This window comes from Narcine bancroftii, chromosome 7 (assembly GCF_036971445.1).
Source record: "Narcine bancroftii isolate sNarBan1 chromosome 7, sNarBan1.hap1, whole genome shotgun sequence".
NCBI classification, from domain to species: domain Eukaryota; kingdom Metazoa; phylum Chordata; class Chondrichthyes; order Torpediniformes; family Narcinidae; genus Narcine; species Narcine bancroftii.
In genome coordinates this window covers 192,496,779-192,514,380 of record NC_091475.1, presented here as the reverse complement: position 1 = coordinate 192,514,380, position 17,602 = coordinate 192,496,779, and the positions used below count along the sequence as shown (strand labels likewise).

At 37.6% G+C, this 17,602-nt stretch overlaps 1 protein-coding gene across 3 annotated transcripts in view; it reads right to left on the bottom strand.

The window, feature by feature from the left end:
• Window positions 1-2,120: 2,120 nt before the first annotated feature.
• The window catches only part of ppme1 (protein phosphatase methylesterase 1), a 75,828-nt gene continuing 60,346 nt past the window's right edge, over window positions 2,121-17,602 (bottom strand). For all 3 annotated transcript variants that reach the window (XM_069891829.1, XM_069891830.1, XM_069891827.1), the window contains 6 exons: window positions 15,722-15,881; window positions 15,085-15,196; window positions 14,949-14,993; window positions 8,956-9,020; window positions 8,139-8,206; window positions 2,121-4,952 (listed from right to left, as the gene is read on the bottom strand). In XM_069891829.1, coding sequence (XP_069747930.1) covers window positions 4,934-4,952; window positions 8,139-8,206; window positions 8,956-9,020; window positions 14,949-14,993; window positions 15,085-15,196; window positions 15,722-15,881 — 469 coding nt within the window. In that variant the 3' untranslated portion in view covers window positions 2,121-4,933. The remainder of the gene's footprint in view (window positions 4,953-8,138; window positions 8,207-8,955; window positions 9,021-14,948; window positions 14,994-15,084; window positions 15,197-15,721; window positions 15,882-17,602) is intronic.

The window sequence follows — 17,602 nt, the reverse complement described above, 5'->3', positions numbered from 1 at the left end:
AGCAACACCCCCCCCACCCCACTCTAACAATCTTTGTTTTAATAAGATTTCCTCTTGCTCTTCAAACCTTTTTGCCAGGTTTTTGTTTCTTGAGGACCCCTAGTCCCCTTACATTAAATTATAACCTATTATTCTCCCCTGTCAAAGCAAATAACATTTTTGCATAGAACAGTGGAGCACAAAACAGGCCCTTCAGCCCATCTAGTATGCGCTGAACAATTATTCTGCCTAGACCCACTGACCACATACTATTTTCCCCCAAATATTTTGCCCACTCCCTTGACCTATCAACGGGGATGTGTGGAATACAGTAAATATGGCATTTCTGGACCTTCTGGCTTTTGGCAGGGTCTTGACTAAAGAATTAGTATTGTTGAGGATAAAGAACTAACTGGCATATAAGCAATAGTCAGAATAAATGGATGCTCCTCTGAGAGGGAGGCAGTGACTGGTGGAATATTGCAGAGTTCAGTACTTGCACCATAGAGGTTGTGGGAATTAAGTGTAATATGTCCAAGTTTACAAATAAATACGGATGGGAATTACAATGAAAATTCAGAAAAGCTCCAGAGTTATTTAGACAGATTTAGTAGGTAAACAAATGCAATGGCAGATAAACATAATGTGAAGAAACAGGTTATCCACTTGATGGCAAAAAAAACTGCTCAAATAGGAATAGATCAGGAAAGATGGGGGCAAGCAAGATCGGGGTGTCCTTGCATGTACAGGTAAGACAAATGGTGCATTGACTTTCCTGGAGAGAAGAATTAAGTACAGAGCACAGCTGTCTGACTGCAATTTTTAATGCATGATACCTGATATGAAGTTTGTGCAATAAAATCTGACAGGAAGATTGAGTTTGAGTACATTGGCTTAGCAAGTGAACCTAACATTACCTCACACAAAATCTTAGGGGGTACTTTTTGAGAGTACACATGGTAATTATTTTATTTATTAACCCATTGTTTTTCATTTTTAGTTTTTCTGCCTTGTACATTTACCATAAACTTTTCTTCTAAAACTGAATTAGAAACATTCGAGATTCACATTTTTGTGGATTGCTAACCAAGCATTTTATTTAAATGAGACAGATTAGCTTGGTGCTAAACATATCTGGTGCCCAACTAAAGAATTCTGAAAACATTTAAAGTTAGTTGTAATTTTCAGTAAACAGTTCAAATATTTAACACTCTAGCACTGAATTTATTTTTTGTGTAAAAGTAATTATTACAGCAAGTTCAATGAAATAAGTAAAGAAAGTTCCACAATTGTTTCACTACTAACTACAAATTAGTGGCTTCACAGTTATTGAACAAGATGTCTTTAAAGTGTAGATAATCAATTAAATAAAATTAATTTAATTTACCCATCGGTTTCATTTCTCTCCAGAAACACAATAAATTAAAACTGGCAACCATTTAAATACTTGTAAACATTTTCTGGGGTAGAAACATGAAGATTCTCATGCTAAAGGTCTATTAAAACAAAACGAATTGGTTCTATAATTCAACGTTGATGCATAATCGACCTTTGGTTTTAAGTATTCTGGATTTAAATAGCAACCTCAACTCTTGATTGAAACCATCATAACTTGTATATTCCTGACTCATTTAATGATTTGGCATCAGTCATGCGTTAGAAAAAGCACATCCAAGTCACAAAATTGGAACATTGCTTTGGGTTTTTTTTTGATAGATGACAGATTATGGGATTAATGCTGCAAAGTATTTTTTTTTCAAAAATCCCATTCCGAGGAAATTTGTAAAAGAATTAGGTTCAGGTTGCCATAAACATTGACTCATAGGGCAAATAGGTGACTCCATGCAGATACGTTAAGCTTACAACCCCATCTAATGGAGTTTTGTAAAGCAGGATTGAATTGTGTGCTGACTCATTTGGATCCTGTGGTAATTTCTCCAGACATGACGCAATGATGCACCTCTGATAGACTTCAGAAGTACTCTCAGCTATTGCTGAAGGTGCAGCTTCCCAAATCAATATGTTTCTATTAAATTACTGTTTGACATCATACTTTCATCACCAACACAGGGAGCTGAAGCAAAGAATGCCATATATTGGACATTTAGAAAAAAAGCAACCACAAAAAAAAAATCCAAGTATACTTTCAAAAATCTTGCCCATTGGCATTGTATTTGTTTCAGGTGCAAAGATTTTAGCAGTTGCAGTTAAATAACTTAAAGCTAAATTTCCACAAAGGTTATAAGTCAACAGACTGTACTTTTTCTCTCCATTGTTATATCTGGCATGCCTTAATGGAAACAGACATGAAGCATTGCAGGAGCTTGAAGCTCCACCAAATTTCAAATCACAATATAAATTTCAGTTTTGTTCGGCTCAAAGATGTTGCTGTTATTGGAATTATCCTTTTTGAACAAAAAGTAACCAGTTGGATTTGCAGACTAGCACAGAAGATATTGAGAAACATACATCAGATTTAACTCAAGATCTTGACATTCTGGATCCATAATGATGGTACAAGTAAAACAAAACAGCATCCATGTTTTTACAAGTAAAACACTAATAATACTGTAAAGCTAAAATTAAAACAAACACTGGGCTCTTTGTTCTGCATTATTTTCTCCAAGTTAAATCAAACTTTATTAAAACTTTGGAAATTGGACCAAATAAAGTCTATTTTAGAAAAAAAAGCACGTTTTTTTTAAAACAATTTTTAGCCACTGCTTTCCTCACTGAAGTCAGTCTACATATCGACTTCCAAATTTCTAATTTTAAATATAGTTTTCCTTTTATTTCAAAAATATAATTTGTGCTAATACTTTGTACGAAACACACCAGTATATTTTTCTTCATTCCCCAATGGTGAAAACAAGAGGAGTTAAATAGCTTTGGGGTACTCAGACTTGAAAGAAAACATCTAGGAGCTTTAAAGAAATAAAATGTGCTGTTTAAAAAAAAGGGTCACATGGCAAGTTAGTAAAGGGCTAATCTAAAACTGACATTTTGAGCACCCAAACTACTAAAAGTTAAAAAAAGTATATAGCATTAAAAACAGAAAATGCTCAAAAGCTTTCTAGAGGTCTAGCAGCATCTGTAGAAAGATAAAAAGTTAACAATTTTGTTTTATAACCTCTCATGAACATAAACATAGAGGAGGAACTTCTAGAGAAGAGAATGGAGGTGGAAACCATGGAAGCATTTTGCATAAAATCTAAAAAAAAGTGATGATACATCAAGTGGGAAGCCCTTCATAAACTGCATACACAACAGTAAAAAGGTCCTAGGATTCGGATTTGAAAGACAGGTGCCAAGAGGACCAACCTTTAAACACAGCAGGTTCAGCTGCAGTAGAGCTGGAGAATCTGAAAATGCAGACAAGCTAGTGCTCTGCCCAGTTCCTTTTAAATTTTGGAGGAGCTTGAAATTGGACACTAGGTTACAATGAACATATTTCAAGAGCAAATATATTTTAGGTGAGTGCCTTGGGCACTTAATATCAACCAGCTTTCCCACAAAGCAACTGAGAGTGCTGGAGTGAGAATGGGAACTTGGAGCGTTGAACCCCAAACCCAGCTTTACCTCCCCATTCCTTCCTTCAGTTACAATAGAATGTTGATTGTGAAACAATTCATCGGATTTCTAGACAGAAGAGTTCTAGTAATCTTTCTAAAAGATTACTAGAACTCTATTGTCACTCTTTCTTACTGAACATCAAATCTATTGGCAATAGGCATCCAGATGCAACAGTGCATAATTCCGCTTACAAGCCCCTGACTAGTATCCCAGAACACACACTTCAACTGGTTTCCTTGCCAACCTGCCTGACCTGCGAACACATCGGTATGATTTTTCCAAACATTTGCAGCTTTTGGGCTCGTGAGTTACAGTCTCGATTCTGAAGAGCAACTCCGTGCATTAAAGTCAAGCCACATTAAATTACCTGAGAGAGCTTAATCCAAGCTCTTGCACTTCACACTTGGTTAAACAAGCCCTGCTTCTTATTGAAGTGGACTTTGAAAAAGTGTTTCAGATCTCATGAACTGCCTCCTACTTTCCAAGTACAGTGTACTAAATTTATTTTAAAATATCACGGATTTGGATGCTGTGTTGAACAAGTATTTACCCTTATGTAGATATTTCTCCTGGTGGAGAAGAAGTCATGACATGCTATTGAGTACAAGGCAATACAACTTTGTTGCCTACTTCTTCCATATGCCAACATCTTTAGACAACTGCTTAACTACGATTTGAACACTGTTAAATAAACAATTTGGATTATTCTGGTTTAAATAAACATTTCATCTTGTCACAATGGAAAACAAAATGTGCAAAGTATGTCAACAATTAAGGCCAATAAAGTTTGATCCCAGAAGCAGATTCCAAAGTTATTTTGAATCAGATGAAATCTTAGTGTGAGGAAGTGTTGAGTTCCAATGGCTACAGTTACAAAACAAAATCCAGCAGTTTATTATATTCCATTGGGTTGTCCTACATACTGACACGCGTATTTCCCATTTTATTTCTATGATTTCTGACTTTGGAAATACTTCACTGAAGGAATAAAAAAAACTCAATTTTAAAAGCACATTTAAATTTAACTGCAGGAATTACTCTCTCAAATACAGTTCCAAAGCACATCTTAAATCTTCAACCAATAGTACTAAAGGAAATAGTTCCAGGATCAAAAGCAAAATGTATGCAAAAAAAAATACATTGTCTGAGTAAGAAATCCCCTTTTAATTGGTTTAATCTTCAAATCACAAACAGATGGTTATATTCAGCCATTGTGCAGTGTCAGATTCCATCAATGAATACAGGCCAACAGTGGAGGAGGAATCTGGACTTCTGTCATCCCAGTTTTGTTGTATTACAGATGGCAATATGTGGATACATCACAGTGACACCTGGTGCATCTTTATGCAGTCAAACTTGAATATGAAGGTAGGTGAATCTATTAAAAACTGGGATAAATGCTGAAACAAAAAAAGAAACCATCTCAAACTCTCTGTGAATAATATATGCAATAAGATACCCTTTCTGGTCAGCAACATTATCCATACACAAATAATAGATATAAATAAAGGCATGATACCGTATTTGTTAAATTATTGGGCGAGCATCATATGCCTGGAGCATACAGGGGTTGAAGGCTGATTGGTGTATTTGGGCAGCCCTTGTACAGCACATTAACAGGCCCTCCTGCCCACATCTAATTTAATTTTAATAGTTTATTTTAATATTTGCCAGAGGCAAGAAGTTTGAATTTATGTGTGATTTTTTAAAAACAAATTATTTCAAAATAATTGACAAGTGAAAATGTTGTGCAAAAAGTGTTAAAAGAACATTTTTTTTGGCAGACATTCCAGTAGTCTATCCTAATCCCCAAAAATCTTAGCCACGTACAGAATTGCATCAGTGTTCCTAAGCCTGAGGTTGTAACCTTGACCCTATCAACTATTTTATTAAAAATCAGAGCTCAATACAAGAACATCAAGGAAAATGGGAAACTCTGGTAAACAACTGATAAACGTTAAATAATCCAATAAAAGCACAAAAATGCTGGAGGATCCCAGCAGTTCACAGGAAGTGGTGAATGTGGGCTCAGTTTTAACATTTAAAAAGAATTTGGACTGGTACATGGATGGGAGAGATAATGGAGGGCTATGGACTGGATGCAGGTCAGTGGGACTAGGTAGAAAAGAGGATCAGCACAGACTAAAAGGGTCGAAGGGGCCTGTTTCTATGGTTCTATATAATCAACATTTTTGGCCTGCTGAGTCCTACAGCATTTTTATGTTTTTAGTATAACTTCACCATTTGTGAACTTCTGTGTTTCACTTCACATTAAATAATGCAAGTTATTTTGAGGTCTGAGACCAGTAAAAATCAGACAGCTTTATTTTCTTGGGGACACACAGGAGATTACAGGTGCTGGAACACTTCTCAACCCACATAAGCAGATTAGCAAAATTCAAATATTTGAGTACTGTCAAGGAGAACCTTTGCAGTTTTGTAAAATTAGTTTAGGAAATGGCTGGAAACCTTTTGGATAATTCAAGGTTCTAATTTCATTTGCTTCAATTAATAAAGATCTAATGTGGAATGCAAACTGCTAAAATACTTTTCAAACTGTTTAATTAAGTCTCTGCATAATCATCCACGATATACTTACATCTGTGGTCAAAACAGAAAAGAGAAAAATTAAATAGAATATTTCAACCTTAATTTTAAAAATTATGCTGCCTGAACAATAGACTGTTTTTCCATTTCCAGCTTCTGCCGCTTTTACAAATATTTTTCTCTTTTAAACAACTACATTATGACATGAAAAAAATTATTTGTTTTACTCTCAGCATTTTCAGGTTTCCAGCATCTACAATGAGTCTACAGGTATACGTACATATTCTGTGATACGTACAAAGCAAAGCTCATGCAGATGGCCCTTGTGTGCAGATAGGAGCACTTAAAGTTCTTCAAATTTAGACACACGGCACAGTACTTTTGGCCCATTAGCACGCGCCACCCAATTACATTTTTGAAAGGTGGGAGGAAACCGGAGCACCCGGAGACATGGGGAGAGAGTACACACTCCATACAGACAGCAGTGGGTTTAAACAGTGGTCGCTGGTGCTGTAACAGCAGTCGCTGGTGCTGTAACAGCGTTGTGCTAACAACTAGGCTAACCATGTTGTCTATATGCTTATTGATAAAAGGCAATGGAATATAAAGATATAAAACTAGTAGAAAATATAGTTTCTTTACTATATTCTTTAATTATATAGGATATTATAATGTACAGAAAATGGCAATTAGGCCTTTTTAACAATATTTTTGCAAAGAGGATGAGGGAAAACTTTCTTGATATCTTGTATTGCAGGGTTTTCATAAGCGTGATGTTCTCCCATTTTTCAGTTCATTTTATTGGTGTGGGACTGTCCATTTAAGAGAACAGATTTAACAAACCTTGCAGGTTTTGGAAAGTGACTGTGAACTAACAGCAGGTTTTGAAGACAGCATGTTCCAAAAGTTGACATATTTGCAGAATAAAGGGAAGAAGCCCAGGGGAAGCCAGGGGCAGAGACCATGTGACCAGCTTGTTGAAAAGTTTGCTCAGGAGGCCAACCCACTTAGCCTCATTGTGTGGTTATAGACAAACTGTCAGATTTCCTCCTGTCAATTATAGATGGAGAAGACCACTTTGTGACCAAAAAGAATTAAGGTAATTTTTTGTTCGACTGACCCACGAAAAGGATTCTACTTTCAGAAGAAATACTGCACTTTTGTTTGACTGACACACAGAAAGGATTCTTGGAAACTTCGTGAGCATCACTCGCTTCGTCTCCCCTATGCCAAAGAAGAGGGGAACTGTAGTTGACACTTATCTGCAAAGAACACTTTGTTGAAGCACTCAACAAGGGTTTCGTGAGTTAACCAACTTTCTTTCACCCACTTCAAGAGCTGCTCATTTCACCCAAGGCCTGCGTGTCTGATCCATCTAAAGCCTGCGTGTCGTATTCATCTAAGGCCTGCATGTGGCAACCATCTAAAGCATGTCGCATCAATTTCAAGCCCACATATCATCACTGAATTTTCGAAACTGAACTTTGAACCGCCTTCCGAGAATTGGGCCTTGAGCTATAGTAGCTTGGGGTAGTCCACACACACCAATATATTCGCACATAGTTAGGTAAGTGTAGATAAATTTAGTTAAGTTTAGATGAGTTAGTTAAATTAGATTAGGTGTTATATAATTGTTGATTTATAATTATTTTAAATTTAACACCATCTGGGCTAATTTTTATCACTGCTGTCTAGTATGTAACATAAGGCAAAGTAATAACTTGTGTCCCCAGTTTTTAGAGATAGGAGTGGGCATAGGATCAACATAATCAAAAAGGTAAAGAGAAAGGAATAACAATAGAAAACTTTATACTGATTATCGAATTGCATAAATTATACAAATACTGAAATATTAAAAGATTTTAAAGTCAACAATAGTACAGATATTTTTTTCTGATAAGTAAATTTTTGGATAGGATCGGACAGGAAAATGAACGAGACCTAGGATTCACCACAAGCTTATTGATTAATCTAATGATCTTCCTTAATACTGCGATTATTCAAATGTAGTGGAGAAAAAAAGGGGCAATAACTCTTACCTTTGGATATCACCCTTTGCTTCTGTAAACCTATTTCGAATCATGTATGCTGCAATGGCCTCAGCCACCTATAAATATTTCACAGTTACTACAGAAGGTACTTCATGCAAAGGATTATTAGATTTTGGCGTTAAAAAGACTATAATGCCCAACCACTGTGTCAGATTGCAAATTTGTTAAAAAGTACAATAAGCTTTTCAAACTATTCAAAATTTTAAGAAATAAAAATCCTACAGACTTGAATGACTAAAATATAAAGCAGAAAATACTGGAGGTTTGCCAGTTTTGAAGACGACCTCACACATGAAGGGATTTTTAACTTCAGAGATGCAAACACCAAGTTTTGTAAATGCTGTAACCCACTTAACATGTTTAATCAATCTTAGTTGATGTTAAGACTTTAATTTTAAAAAACAATTCCAAGAAATCGCAAATATGGTCATTAAAATACTAATCAATTTTACAATCCTATACTGTTAGAGTTTAAATCTCAACCATTTATTTTTATTGATAAAGTTACAAATTTTTAGCTACATTTGATTGCTTATTAAACTACCATTAACAAACATCTTTATTGTTCATAACTGGTGATTTTCAAAGAAAAAAACTCCTCTACAGGACACAATTATTGGATAAGACAGCACTAATTATCCATCCTGAAATATCTTTGAAAATAAGAGTTACTTTATGGCTTATATTAATTCATTACTTTTTCAATTATTCTGATTCTAAGGTTTAGAGTAGGCTGAAATTTGATTGCCAAGACTAAATTAAAATACTGGTAATCAACTGGTTTTAAAAAAACAAACTTGCTTACCTTGTCTGGGGCATCTTCATGTACAGCATGGCCACACTGTGGGAGAACTTGCATTTGAAATTTTCCTTTAAAGAAATACACATAAATCATATTTGTATTAGAAATAAATTAACGATGAATGTAATAAGTTTTCACATTTAAACATAAAGTGGTCATTTTGGCCTATTAAGTCTATGTTAATTGAGAGCAATCCCCCCCCCCCCCCCCCCGACCCAACAATATTTCTGCTGCAATCCATTCTTCTCACATTCTCAAGCTGATTCTAGCAAGCAATTACATACTAGGGCAACTTACAGTGGCCAATTAACCCACCAACCACCTGGTCGCTAGAACAATGTGCGAACTCTACAGAAAAAACACCAGAGGTCAGGAATGAACATGGTCACTGGAGATGTGAGAAAACAGCTATATCAGCTTCACCACTGCACCAAAATAATTCTGTTTACACTTACTGGTCAGGAGTATCGTGGAGGAAGTCTCTACTGAAACGTTGTGGATGAAAGTTGGAAATAGGAAGGAAGCAATCACTGTACCAGGAGTAGTCTATAGGCCCCCAAATAGCCCTCAGGTCACAGAGGAGTAGTTAAACAGGCAGATTTTGGAATGGTGCAGGAAATACAGGGTTGTAGTTATGGACGATTTCAACGTCCCTAATATTGACTGCCACTTCCTGACTGCGAGTGATAGATGGGGCTGAATTTGTCAGGCATGTTCAAGAAGGATTCCTGACACATTATGTGGACCAGCCAACGAGAGGAGAGGTCATACTGGATCTAATTCTGGGTAATGAACCTGGTCAGGTGGCGGACCTCTCAGTGGGAGAGCATTTTGGTGAGAGTGACCACAACTCCCTGAGCTGTGGATAAGGATAAAAGCAGACAAAATGGGCAAGTGTTTAGTTGGGGAAGGCTAATTATAATGGGATTATGCAGGAACTAGCAAGAGTAAATTGGAAACAGATGTTCAAGGGTAAATACACAGAACGAATGTGAAGGAAGTTTAGGAACCACTTGCACTGGGTTCAGGGTAGGTTTGTTCAACTTGGACATGGAAAATAGGGTAGGAAAAAGGACCGTGGTTGACAAAACAGATAAGCAGCTTGTTAAGAGGAAGGAAGCATACATTAGATTTAGAAAGCAGGAAACAGGAAAGGCTCATGAGAAGAATGTGGCACCCAGAAAGAACCTTAAGAAAGGACTTAGGAGAGCTTGGGAGCAATGAGAAAGCCTTGGCATGTAGGATTAAGGAGAATCCCAAGGTGTTCTATGCATATGTGGAACAGAAGGATGACGAGAATGAAGGTGGGCCTGCTAAAGGATAAAGGAGGCAATGTGTGCCTGGAGGTGGAGGAGATTGGGGAGATTTGAGGATGTAACTAGTAGAGTGGATAAGGGAGAACCAGTGGATATGGTATATCTGGACTTTCAGAAGGCTTTTAATAAGGTCCCGCACAAGAGATTAGTGTACAAACTTAAAGCACAAGGTATAGGAGGTATGGTATTGTGGTGGATAGAGAACTGGTTGACAGACAGGAAGCAAAGAGTAGAAATAAACGGGGTCTTTTCAGAATGGCAGGCAGTGACTAGTGGGGTACTGCAAGGCTCAGTGCTAGGACCACAGTTATTTTTAATATATATCAATGACTTAGATGAGGGAATAGAAAGCAGCATCTCCAAGTTTGCAGGTGACATGAAGCTGGGTAGCAGGGTTAGCTGTGTGTAGAGGATGCTAAGAGGATGCAGGGTGACTTGGACATTAGGTGAATGGGCCAAGGCGTGGCAGATGCAATATAATGTGGATAAATGTGAGGTTATCCACTTGGGAGGCAAGAACAGGAGAGAAGACTATTACCTAAATGGTGTCCGATTAGGAAAAGGAGAGATGCAATGAGACCTGGGTGTCGCTGTTCACCGATCATTGAAAGTGGGCACGCAGGTACATCAGGCAGTGAGGAAAGCAAATGGTATGTTGGCATTCATAGCAAGAAGATTTGAGTATAGGAGCAGAAAGGTTCTACTGCAGCTGTACAGGGCCTTGGAGAGACCACACCTAGAGTATTGTGTACAGTTTTGGTCTCCTTATCTGAGGAAAGACATCCTTGCCATGGAGGGACTGCAAAGAAAGTTCACTAGATTGATACCAGGGATGGCAGAATTTACATATGAAGAAAGGCTGGATCGACTAGGCTTATACTTGCTGGAATTTAGAAGATTGAGGGGGGATCTTATAGAAACGTATAAAATTCTTAAGGGATTGGACAGGTTAGATACAGGAAGGTTGTTCCCAATGTTGGGAACCAGGGATCACAGTTTAAGGATAAAGGGGAAATCTTTTAGGACTGAGATGAGAAAAAAAAATTTCTTTCAGAGAGTGGTGAATCTGTGGAATTCTTTGCCACAGGAAGTAGTTGAAGCTGGTTCCTTATCTGTATTTAAGAGGGAGTTAGATTTGGCCCTTGTGGCTAAGGGGATCGGGGGTATGGGGAGAAGGCAGGTACTGGGTACTAAGTAGATGATCAGCCATGATCAAAATGAATGGCAGTGTAGGCTTGAAGGGCCAAATGGCCTACTCCTATACCTATTTTCTATGTTTCTATTGTAAATGAATACTTTGCTTCAGTAGTCACAAGATAAAAGGACCTTGATCAGGGTGAGGTTAGAATAGAACAGTCTTGTGTGCAGGACAATGTGGATATTAAGAAAGAGGAGGTGTTGGATCTTCTTAAAAACATCAAGATTGATAAGTCCCCAAGCAGACTGAGATTACCAGAAGGAAGCAGCTTTGAATATGTGATTACAGATACAATGATAATTAAAAGATTTATATCAAACATGTACATCAAGCTGCAAGAGAAAGAAAAGATGAAATAAGCTACAAACCCAAACAAAAGAGGGAACAATGTCTAAGCATAAAGATAAAAAATGAAATATGGGAAAAGCTATGCTCCGGAACTATGAGAAATATAATAAATTCGAGATTACGCATGATACAATATAATTGGTTACACAGGCTATATATCACGCCCCAAAAGTTAAATAAATGGGATCCAACAGTATCAGATAGATGTTTTCGCTATAAGAAGGAAACGGGAACAACAGTACATGCAATTTGGGCATGTGAGAAAGTGAAAAAGTTTTGGGAAGATCTAAATCACAAAAAGCAACATACCAAAAAATCCAGAGATCTTTCTTCCAAGTAATATAAGAAGAATTAGGCCTCAAACTGGATGAAGCGCAAAAAAGATTTATTATGATAGCCTTAGCTGTAGCAAAAAAATGTATAATGTCAACTTGGAAATCAAAAGAGAGCCTGAGAATACAGCAATGGTATATGGAACTGAATAAATGTATTCCATTGGAAAAAATAACATATAATTTAAAAAATAAAGTCACATTATTTGAACAAATTTGGGAACTGTACATGGAACACAACAGAGAGGGCTTGCCTCGGACCTCCACCCCTTAAAATGATAGAATGAGAAGAAGACAAAATGAACAGACCCAGTGTGTAAAAGTAGATGACACAATTTTCTTGTTTATTTTCACTGGGTGATGACATTGCTTAATGGGTTTATTGTGTTGTATATGTTGAATGTTTAATGGGTTTGGAGGAGGGTGGAAAGGAGGGAGGGAAGGGAGGGGGGAAAAGGGGAGAAAATGACACTGTGTATATTCAAGAGAGAAATGTTTGTGTGTATTTTGATTATTATGGTTCATAGTGTGAAAAATTTAAAAAATAAAAATAAAGATTTATAAGTACCCTGGGCAGATGCGATATACCCCAGGTTGCTGTGGGAAGTGAAGTAAAAGATAGCTGGGGCAGTTGCTATGATCTTTAGAGTCTTCTTTGGCCACAGGTGAGGTGTCGGAGGATTGGAAAATAGCAAATGTAGTCCCCTTGTTTAAAAAAAAGGTAACTGGGAGAATCCTGGGAATTATAGACGGAGAGTCTTACATCCGTGGTGTGCAAGTTATTGGAGAGGGTTCTTAAGGACAGGATCTATGAGCATTTGAAGAAGTACAGTCCACTCACACTTAGTCAGCATGGCCTAATCGAGTTTTTTGAGGAGGAAGTAAAAGAAATTCATGAGGGTAGGGCAGTAAATGTGGTCTATATGGATTTTAGCAAGGCATTTGACAAGGTCCCACATGAAGATTCATTCATAAAATCATGAAGCATAGGAACTGTGGCTGTGTGAATAAAAAAAAAATTGGCTTGCAGGTAGAAAGCAGATTAGTAGTAGTGGAATGAAAGAATTCTGCCTGGAGGTCGGTGAGAGATGGAGTCCTACAAGGTTCTGTCTGGGTCGCCTGCTCTTTGTGATTTTTATCAATGACCTAGATGAAGAGGTGGAATGATGGGTCAGTAAGTTAGCAGATGATATGAAGGTTGGTGTTGTGGATGGAGTTGAAGGTTGTCAAAATTACAAGAGGATATAGACAGGATGCAGAGTTGGCAGAGAAGTGGCAGATTGAGTTCAATCCAGATAAGTGTGAGGTGATGCATTTTGGAAGGACAAACCAGAAGGCTGAGTTCAGGGTTAATGGTTGGTTACTTAAGAGTTTGGATGAACAGAGGTACCTTGGAGTCCAATCCATACATTCCTCAAGATTGCTGCACAGGTTGATAGGATAATTAAAAGGCCTATGGGATGCTGGGATTCATTAATAGGGGGATTGAATTCAAGAGTAGAGAGGTCAACTCTACAAATCTCTGGTGAGACCACACTTGGAGTACTGTACTTGGAGTTCAGTTCTGGTCGCCGCATTATGGGAAGGATGTGGAAGCTATGGAGAAGGTGCAGAGGAGATTTACCAGGATGTTACCTGGATTGGAAAATAAGTCTTATGAAGCAAGGTTAGCAGAGCTCGGACTTTTCTCCTTGGAACGTGGAAGGATGAGAGGAGACTTAATGGAGGTCAACAAGATTATGAGAGGCATAGCCAGGGTGGACAGTCAGCGCCTGTTTCCTGGGGCAGGAATAGCCAGCACCAGAGGACACGTGTATAAAGTGAAAGGAAGGAAGTTTAGGGAGACATCAGGGGTAAGTTTTTTTAATTTTAAACACAGAGATGAGGGTGCCTGGATTGCTTTGGATGGTGATGGAGGCTAAAATATTAGGAGCATTTAAGAGACTCTTAGACATTGGATGGAAGAAAAATAGGTTATGGGATAGGGAGGGTTTAGTACTTATTTTTTTAAGGAATATATGAGTTGGCACAACATTCTGGGCTGAAGGGCCTGTGCTGTAGTATACTATGTTCTAAATATAATTCCTTTCTATGATCTTAAATATCCAGAGTACTTACTATTTTACATTGATGTTCCTTCATGATCTCAAAAAAGAAATGAGCATACATTTACAATATTGGTGATATCTTTCAGTGATCAAATCACAAATCAAATTTAACTTGGTCAGTTTCAGAATATTATGATGAAAACAGCTAAGTTTTTGGTTTAGCATATTGAAAGTACAAAAGATGTCGAGGAATTTAGTTCTCTTTCATCATTATCATAAAGTTATTAGTGCGACCTGGGCTCAAATTTCACTGTGCTGTCTGTAAGGAGTTTGTATGTTCTCCCCATGACTGCATAGGTTTCCTCTGGGTGCTACGGTTTTCTCCAACCCTTCAAAACATACAGGGTGGGCGGGGGGATGTATTTGGGCGGCTCAGGCTTGTGTGCTGGAAAGGCCTGATATCACGCTGTAAGTCTACATTTAATTTATGAAAAAATGTTGTAAAATGTTTTGGGAACACAAGAGAGATTCCAGCTGCTGGAATCTAGAGCAATAATCAATCTGCTGGAGGAACTCAGTAGATCGAACAGCATCAGTGGGAGAAAGAGAATGGTTAATGTTTCAGACGAGAGGCTTTTAAGATTGTTCAACACTCAAAATGATTTAATTTATGAAGTTGTCAACTAAGCACATATCTTATTGAAATTCTTCTTGGATAGGATGCCCAAAATATCTTCAAAAATTACAGTACTACCTTGCATTTGACCAATCGTCAGATCTCGATCCAATCTGTCAACACCTACAACAAAAATAAAAATTGTTTTTGAAATCGGATTATTGAAATTTATATAAAAGACCTTAAAACAAAAAAAGACAATGAATAAGCGTACCTGCTAGTAATAGTAGCTTGGGAATTGGGCAACTAAGAAAAAGATTGGATAGTCCTCGGAACCACCCTTCCCAGTATTTCTCAGTTTTGGATAGTTCAATACGCCATGTATACTGAAACAAACAATATTGTACATAATTATCTAAGTACAGAACCTATACTGCATTGTCCTATCCAGTACAGAGGTTTTTAAAAAAAGAAAATAGCCAAATCATAAAGAAAATAGTGCAGATTCCCGGAAAAAGAAATAAAAACTGAAAATTCTAGAAATACCTGTGAAGATGGTGCCTGAGCTGCTGAGTATTTACAGCAAAATTATTTTAAATAGTCCATTATTACCAATAACATAGCAAAAAAATCAAAAGTGGTGAACTCTATCATGATGTCACTGCCCTTGGCCCCTAGCAAAAGACTTCTTGCAACAACAAAGCAACTTGTGCACTATTACAACTCTAGTTCGAATCCAGCACTGTCTCTAAGGGGTTTGTACATTCTCCCCGTGACCTGTGCAGATTTCCTCCCATCCTCCAAAAATGTACCGGGTTTGTAGGTGTGTTTGGGGCGGCACGGGCTTGTGGGCTGGAAGGGCCTATTACTATGTTGTACGTCTAAATTTTAAAATAGTATACAAAGCTTACCTCGGGTGTATCTTGTTTTATACTTTTAGTTGGCTCATTTTTTTTCTCCTTCTTTGGAATTCCTCCTTCTTCTTCCTCCTCCTCCTCCTCCTCCTCTTCATGAATTGCAGTGTCTATAAAAGACTGAGAGCTTCCTGGAGTGTCGAGATCATCCTCATATCTGTATGGAAGTAATTCAAAACAATTCCATGATTTTTAGTACTTTCAACATCTTGGGTGGCAAATCATTCTTAGCTTTACAAAATTAACATCCAGATGAAGCATCTATGAAAATTGGCACATGTTCAAGTATTTTCCAACCAACTCTATGTACTCATCATTTTTGGGATTGTCCTATCCATTCAGAAACAGCTGGAATGACTATACATCTGTGAGGGATACTGGAATGTTAGGAGTCCAGAGATACTGGAATGTTAGGAGTCAAGCAAGTGCCAATTAAGAATAAAGTATTATGGGTTAACTTAAGGTGAAGGGATACTGGAATGTTAGGAGTCCAGAGATACTGGAAGCAAGTGCCAATTAAGAATAAAGTATTATGGGTTAACTTAAGGTGAAGGGATACTGGAATGTTAGGAGTCAAGCAAGTGCCAATTAAGAATAAAGTATTATGGGTTAACTTAAGGTGAAGGGATACTGGAATGTGAGGAGTCAAGCAAGTGCTCATTAGAGATGAAGTATTATGGGTTAAATCAGGGTGAAGGGATGCTGGAATGAGAGGAAGGGTTGTAAAAGTGTAATAAACTAAGGATCTTCAAAACAGGATAACAAGTAGATAGCTTTAGCAAGTCTTAGGGATTGATTAATGAGTGAAGAACAAAGACATGATACTTCTCTGGCTAACAAGTTTGCAGGAAGACACATAAACTGATAAGAAGTTAGAATCCACGTGGGCAGAATTACCTAATGCTAAACCAATCCAGGAGGCAGAAGAATGTTAGGGGGAAGGTATCTCTGTACTGAAATGAAATGTATAAAAGTTGGGTCAGCCCCAGTATCTGTGTGTATTCCCAGGGTAAGGGGAAGCACCCAACTTTGCATTGTTGTAATAGTATAATAAAAGTTCTTTGTTCTCAATTTTTGTCTCGAGCAAATTCTGTGAAGGTACTTCTGTTTCTCACACATCCCATCCTTTGATAGCTTGTGGGAGTTATTTGCTTCAGCTGGGTGGGAAAAATAGCATCAGAAGGGCAAAGGTCACACCTAGAAGGCATAGGCTAAAGGGATGATTCCCCAGTAATTCATTCAGTAAAATTCCTAAAATCTGGATTGCTTGGGGATTGGGTCAATCCGGGTTTTTGGATTCTCGGGCAGTACTTACAAAATTCAAATTTAAGGAGAATAAACAGGGAAATTTTGATAGTATACATGTTTACAAAAGCCAAGAGTTTTTGAAAAGTCCAGATTCTTGGGTGGTCCGGATTTCAGGTGAGAGTTTGAGAACTCCGGATTTTCGGACTTTTTCTGTACTTTCCTTTTCCTCACATTTACCAGAGACATGACTACATATATCACCTTCTTTATCAGCTCTTTCATTACCTCTTTGCTGTATATACATCCTAAATGTTTGGAAAGTTATCAACAGTATCACAAAATCCATATCCTCAATAGAGATCCATCTCCTTCTTCATGTGCCCTCATGCAGAATCAGGCTCCACCCCCATCTGCTGTGTCAACCTTCATCTTTTTAATGGTCATCTCTAAAATCAACTATTCTTATGCTTTCCTGCATGCCTACAATCCTTCACAATCAATAACCTTACCATACAGCAAGTTAAATGCTGTTAACCAAGGCCAAACAAAGCTACAATAATACATTACCCTTAGGATGAGGTTACAGAATACATGGATGCACTTGACAAGATAGGCCAAAGCTTGCATGGT